The sequence below is a fragment of the Telopea speciosissima genome, chromosome 5, assembly GCF_018873765.1.
Source record: "Telopea speciosissima isolate NSW1024214 ecotype Mountain lineage chromosome 5, Tspe_v1, whole genome shotgun sequence".
In the NCBI taxonomy this organism is placed as follows: Eukaryota; Viridiplantae; Streptophyta; class Magnoliopsida; order Proteales; family Proteaceae; genus Telopea; species Telopea speciosissima.
The window spans coordinates 23,291,300-23,298,137 of NC_057920.1; the positions used below are offsets into that span (position 1 = coordinate 23,291,300).

Below are 6,838 nucleotides of genomic sequence, written 5' to 3' on the forward strand. Positions count from 1 at the left end.
GTTGATGAGAGTGATGTCTTGAAACAGCAATACACGAACAAAACCAGGTTGAGACGCACCAAACTGATGCTGTCCTTAAGGTCTAAAAACGCCCCTTATTAGAGTGCAACCGGGTGTCTTGCGCTTTCACCTCCAAGATGACTCAACCTCAAGTCTATTAACTTTTGCACAAAGTGTTCGACTGCAGCGGAAGAGCAAGGCTAGGCTTATAGAACGGTTTTGAAAACCTTTGAATGCAACTACGGACGGTAGTGAGAAGTCAAAGTCACCAACAAAATACTATTCTGTTTCTAAATAGAATACTATTCTGTTTCTAAACAGAATACTATTCGGACAAAGGAAGTGAGAGAGACAGAGTAAGAGAGATAGAGAGAAAAGCCACAAAAAATGGAATGAATTGGGTTGTCCATTTCACTTATATTTATAGAGGTAGATCAATAAATGCATCCTTTCAAGGCATCCCATGGAAAGGTGTGTCCATTTATTTGAGTGGATAGGATTAAAAGATTCCAATCCAAACATTTATATGAAGTGTCTCTTGAAGATACCCCATGGTATAGGTGTGTCTTTTGGTTCAATGGATTAGATTAAAATATTCTAATCCAAGTGCTATGAATGCACCTATACAAATGGATATGTCTCTTTAAAGAGACATGTCCCTTAGCCAAGAAACCAGGTCAACATTGAACCAAACAATAACCCAAAACCGGATCAACATTGAACCAAAGAATAACCTAAAACCGGGCCAACTTTGAACCGGCCAATTTCGAGCCAAAAAATTAAATACACCACATCGCACTACCACGACTTAACTCGACGCATGTGCGCATATGCCTCTAGAAATTCTCTTCCACTTCCAATGTAGGACTCGACTTGACGCTCACACTACCAAATGCAAATTCAAACGAAAGAAGGGAAAGTGTTTTGAAACTTTAAAAAACTATTTTTAAATAAATAAAATACAACAATCTCCCACAAGTTTCGAAACACCGATAAAATATGAATGAGTTCTCTAATCATATTAGACTCAATAGGACACATCGTTGCAGGTGTCTATTGGACTTGAACCTCCACTAGGTCTGATGAATTACGCTACAGAGTACGGGTGAAGTCAGACTTCTTGAACCTTTCCTCATGGGCGTAGCCGACTAGCTCACCAGCCATATCCTATTGGTCGACCTTAGCAATCAATCCCTTTTAAACATAGACAATTTTAAACCGGCCTTGTCCCCTATCTTGGTCTCATGGATGTTTAGAGAGTTCGCCTATAAAACTCTCATCGGTAAGCAGCCCCACCTCCTACATTCACTTAGGTCATCCCACAATGTGCATCACAGTTTATACACCCCCACAGTTTATGAGAATCGACTTGATTAAGAGTATATTACTCATCCTCCTTCCTTTGTGGTGGTACTACTTTAACTATCTAACTAGAATGAGCGACATATAGTAGTACAAAACAAGTCATCCGGTGACTTCGTTGTTACCCTTTGAACCTAGTTCAGGATCACTCCTCTTCACATAGGTAGGGTGTCCTTCAAATGACTTTATGTCATAGGCCTTAAACCCATTCCTTTAGATAAATCATGTATAACCTTTGTAGGCAAAGGTTTTGTAAACATATCCGCCAGATTGCTTTCCGACTTTACATAGTCCATAGCTATAATTCCTTCGCTTATGTACTGCCGTACAAGGTTATGTCGAAGATGGATATGTCGCCTTTTTCCATTATAGACCTTATTTTTAGCCTTAGCAATAGCTGCTTGATTATCACAATATAGTGATATCGATGGTACCGACTTTGGCCACAACAGAATATCTACTAATAAATTTCTAAACCATTCGGCTTCCGTTCTCGCTTTTTCTAAAGCCACGAACTCCGATTCCATGGTGGATCCTGTCCCACAGGATTGTTTGACCGATTTCCATGAAACCGATCCACCCCCTAGGGTAAAAACATAACCACTAGTAGCCAATGATTCATTCGTATCCGAAATCCAATTGGTGTCACAGTAACCTTCTAAGACAGAAGGGTTTCCACTAAAGTGTATACCATAGTTCATAGTACCCTTCAAGTATCTTAGTAACCTTTTCAAAGCATGCCAATGTTCATTACTTGGTTTATGAGTGTATCGACTCAACTTTCCAACTGCTAATGCAATGTCCGATCGTGTACTGTTCATTAAATATGAGACCGAACCTATTATTTGAGAGTATCTCTTTTGATAAACAGGTTCACCCACATTTTTCTCTAAGTGACATCCAACATCAAAAGGCGTTTTAACTGTTAGATAATCAAAGTACCCATATTTTTTAAGCATGGCTTCTACATAGTGTGCTTGAGATAAAATAATCTCATTTTCCTTCCTGATGATTTTGATTCCTAGAATCACATCAGCCTCTCCCATGTCCTTTGTATCAAAATTGGACATTAGGAACTTTTTAGTTTGTACGACTATGTCTAAACTAGTTCCCATAATGAGTATATCATCTACATAAAGTACAATGAATACACCTTTATCATTATAGAACTTACTGTACAAACACCTCTCTGAATCATTTATAACAAAACCATTTGATAACAAAATTGTATCAAGTTTTACATGTCACTGCTTAGGTGCTTGTTTCAGCCCATACAAAGATTTCACAAGTTTGCAAACCTTGTGCTCTTGTCCCTGTATGATACAACCTTCTGGTTGTCTAATATATATCTCCTCTTCCAAATCTCCATTTAAGAAGGCTGTCTTTACATCCATTTGATGTATTACTAATTTGAAAATAGAAGCTACAGCCACCATAAATCGAATAGTAGCAATTCCATATACTGGAGCAAAAGTGTCAAAGTAATCAACATTTCGTTTTTGTCGAAATTCTTTAACGACAAGTCTTGCTTTAAACTTGTTTAACGACCCATCAGGCTTTAATTTCTTTCGAAATATCACTTGGTATCTAGTAGTCTAGAACCTCATGGTAAATCAATTAGTTCCCAAGTGTGGTTAGATATAATAGAATCTAACTCACTTTGGATTGCCTCTTTCCAAAAAATGGCATCTCGAGAGGTTATAGCTTCCTTATAGGTTAGAGGGTCTTTATCTAATAAATAAATAAGTCACTCATCACCTGTGTAAGTCGACTTTTTTCTTCTCTTACCTCTCCCAAGTTGACTTTCATCGACTGATGATGAGTCATTATTTGTTGACACTTCCTTACATAAATTGGAATTACTCCTATCTTCTACCATTGTAGGTGATTTAGTATTGTAAGGAAATATATGCTCAAAAAATTTGGCATCCCTGGATTCTGTAATAGTGTTTTCTTCAAACACACCTTCCACAGTTTTATTGACTAAAAATCGATAAGCCGAACTATGTTTCACGTATCCAATAAACACGCAATCACAGGTCTTAGGACCCAATTTTTTCTTTTTCGGCTCTGGTATTGCTACCTTAGCTAAACAGCCCCAAACCTTTAATTGTTTTAAACTTGGTTTGTTTCCAAACCATAATTCATATGGTAATAACCCGGTCTTCTTGTGAGGTACTCTATTCAGAATATGACAAGTGGATAAAATCGCTTCCCCCCACATATCAAGCGGTAAATCCGAACTTATTAGCATAGAGTTCATCATTTCTTTTAATGATCAGTTTTTTCTTTCTGCTACTCCATTTGATTCAGGTTGGTAAGGAACCGTTGTTTCATGAATTATACCGTTAGTTTCGCAAAATTTTACGAGACTAGTAGTACTATACTTAGTACCTCTATCGGTTCTGAGTCGTTTAATTTTTCTACCAAGTTGATTCTCTACCTCCGCTTTAAAAGTCATGAAAACATTCTCTGCCTCATCTTTAGTCCTTAGGAGATAAATCATGGCATATCCAAAAAAGTCATCGATAAAGGTAATTACATACCTATTTCCACCCCGAGATTCATACATCTTGAAATCGCATAAATCATTGTGAATTAAATCTAGAAGGCCACTTTGCCTTGTTACCGACTTATGGGGTTTTTTGGTAAACTTTGCCTCTACACAAATAGGACACTTGGTGATACTTGATTTAATATCAATATTGATTAGTCCTATTTTAGAGATCTTACGCATATATGATGCATTACAGTGACCTAATCTATTATGCCATAAATCAAAAGAATCAACAAAATAAACGGAACCAGCACTAGGCTTATCTTTATTCTCAACAACACTCAGTAGAAAGAGGCCTTCTTTCAGGTAGCCTTTTCCTACAAACATATAACTTTTAGTGATTATATATTTGTCAGATTCGAAGCATAACTTCATTCCACTCTTGTTCAACAAAGAACCTGAGACCAAATTTCGACGGATGTCAGGTACATGAAATACATCCCTCAAAAGAAGCGTCTTTCCCGAAGTAAGCCTTAACGGTATTTGTTCGGTGCCAACAATTTTTGAATGTTGTGCATTTCCCATGTAGACTTTCGCATCGAAGACCACAGGAGAATAATTTGTTAACAAATTCCTATCCCCAGGTATATGCCTGGTAGCGTCTGTATCAATCACCCAGTCACTTGGTTTCTCGACTACATTTGCTTCAGACACCACAGCCGTCAAGACATTATCTTCTGTAAGATTTGTCATGGCCTTGTTAGGAGTCTTGGGATCCTTCTTTCTTTTTCGATAGTCTCTTTTGTAGTGATCTGGCTTCCCACAAACATAACATAATTTCACATGGAGTGTGATAGTAAATTTACATGCTCTTGCGTCTAGGTGCAGGAACCACGTGATCTAACAACGTTCTTTTTCCCATATACCGAGCAATTTTTACACATGTTCAACTTGGAATCTATGGACGTCATAGATATCTACTAAGTGACAGGTTAAAGCGGGTTGAAATTTTGCAACTAGATAAGAACCCAAGATCCTTTGCTCTCATTTCAAATTTAATCTAAACAAAATTAGTTGAAAAGAAAAATAAAGCTTCGAAAATCCAATGAAAAAAAAGCAATAACATAAAAATGCAATGGGTTAAGCATATATATGCCTATATGGATATCCAATGCTTGTACTTACCTATAGTTACTTAAAGTGGGAAACAGTAAAAAAGCTTTGTTCAGTACAATGTGTTTAGAACAACTTGAATACAAACAAGACTTGTAAAAAATATGGTCAACAACAGAACAACAAAAATGAACAATACAAGATTTGAAAAATATTGGACCAAAAAAAAATCGCATTTGAACAAATTATGAATTTACCTCATCATGGTTCCATGATGCAGGTCAAAAACTTTTTAAATTAAAAATACAATCAATATTATGACTTATGGGAAAAGATTGCCCTTTTGCCAATGTGCAGTTTTCCTCACATGAATTTCTTTTTTATTTTCACTTGCGCTACAAATATAGACCCCTTAGAGATTATATCTTTTCAGAATACTAATGGTGAGGCATTCCCACGAACCCTCTCCCATGATTTATATACAAGTTTTCCTTTCACAGTCCTTGCTTATAAGACCTCAAATATCTAAACCTTGGGTGGACTGCTGCCTAGCGCCACAGGAATGGGCGAGTGAAGTGTAGGCGCCTAGGCCCCCTTGAGGCCTAAATTCTGTTCTTTGTCCTAACCTTTCTAGCCCCAATATTTCTCACGGAAATCCATGACACCAAATCCTTGTGCGGTATTTCTTCGAACAAGTTCAGAGCATAGTTTAGACAACCAAGTCATGCCAAAACAGCTACCAATCGATTACCGACAAAGCCATAACCGCCATATTTTTTGGATCGACGTAATTTGAATCCTGGAACCAAAGTAGTTCACCAGTGAACGCTTCCGGTTAGTTTCGTGGAGGTAGAAGGAGAACCGACAATGGGTGAGGTGAAATAGGAGTAAGAATATAATCCCACATCGGAAGTGGAGACGAATGGAGAAAGGAAGGAGAGCTATAAATTGAGAAGGGGTTGGCATATGTTTCTCATCTTTGCGCTTGGGGCAATGACGCAGCTAGTGAGGTATTAACCGAGGCGCGTCAATTGCTGGTTGAAAACTATTTCCAAACCCCCTCCTTGGCCTGGGTTTCGCTCAGGCCATCGAGAATTTCTGGAAGGGCTCCCTCTTGGGATAAGCCCTACAATTCTAGTACAAAATCTTTGTGATTTGATCTCCTGATTGGCCGAGTGGTCCCCTGGACAATGGCTATCGAGAGTTTTATGCTTTGGCCATAGTTGAACAAAACATACCAATGATCTTCGTGGTTAGATCATTTTGTATTTTTTAGATCTTGGTCCGATCTAAATGGGTTTTTTATGACTAGCAGCTTCTCTCTATTTCGTTTCACATTAAAAAATCAATATTTAATGGAGTTTAGTCATTCTGGAATTTATCAAAAAACAAAAAAGTCATTTGTATGGGTGAGGAAAGCACTGAGAGCTAGACCTTGACCTGTAGAAGACATCCAACGGTGGTAGTGTTGGATGAAGTTTCTTTCACATGTCGAGTTCTCAAACCTACACTACAGTACATCATAAGATGCCTGCACTGCTAATCCGAGTATCAATTGAAACACTTACCCGTATTGTCCATACTCCAGTTCTTAATTGGTGAGATCGTTCCATTGTTAGTGTCATGAAATCTTAAGCCCTAAGGTATTCATTACATTAGAAAACAACTTAGAATACGAAACCATGATAAATTTTAGGAGCCTAGCATCCAATGAGTACCCAAGGAGCACCCAATATTAGTCGACCATTGAAATATGCGCAACACAGCCCAACCATTGGATGCCCCTATGGACGTTGGGCTCCCTGAAGAGGAGCTCGATACAAAAATACCATCCAAATATATCAAACTACAACTTGAAAATATACC

At 37.9% G+C, this 6,838-nt stretch overlaps 1 protein-coding gene and 1 non-coding gene across 2 annotated transcripts; one reads left to right on the forward strand and one right to left on the reverse strand.

Moving 5' to 3' along the window:
• Positions 1 to 5,928: 5,928 nt before the first annotated feature.
• LOC122662880 lies at positions 5,929 to 6,585 on the reverse strand. Its single transcript, XM_043858587.1, has 2 exons — positions 6,541 to 6,585; positions 5,929 to 6,183 (listed from the first exon to the last, which is right to left on the reverse strand). Exons 1-2 carry the CDS (start codon positions 6,583 to 6,585, stop codon positions 5,986 to 5,988), a joined length of 243 nt encoding a protein of 80 aa, XP_043714522.1. The 3' UTR covers positions 5,929 to 5,985.
• LOC122663526 lies at positions 5,948 to 6,098 on the forward strand. Its single transcript, XR_006333190.1, has one exon. It is a non-coding gene; the product is annotated as a U4 spliceosomal RNA (small nuclear RNA).
• Positions 6,586 to 6,838: the final 253 nt, after the last annotated feature.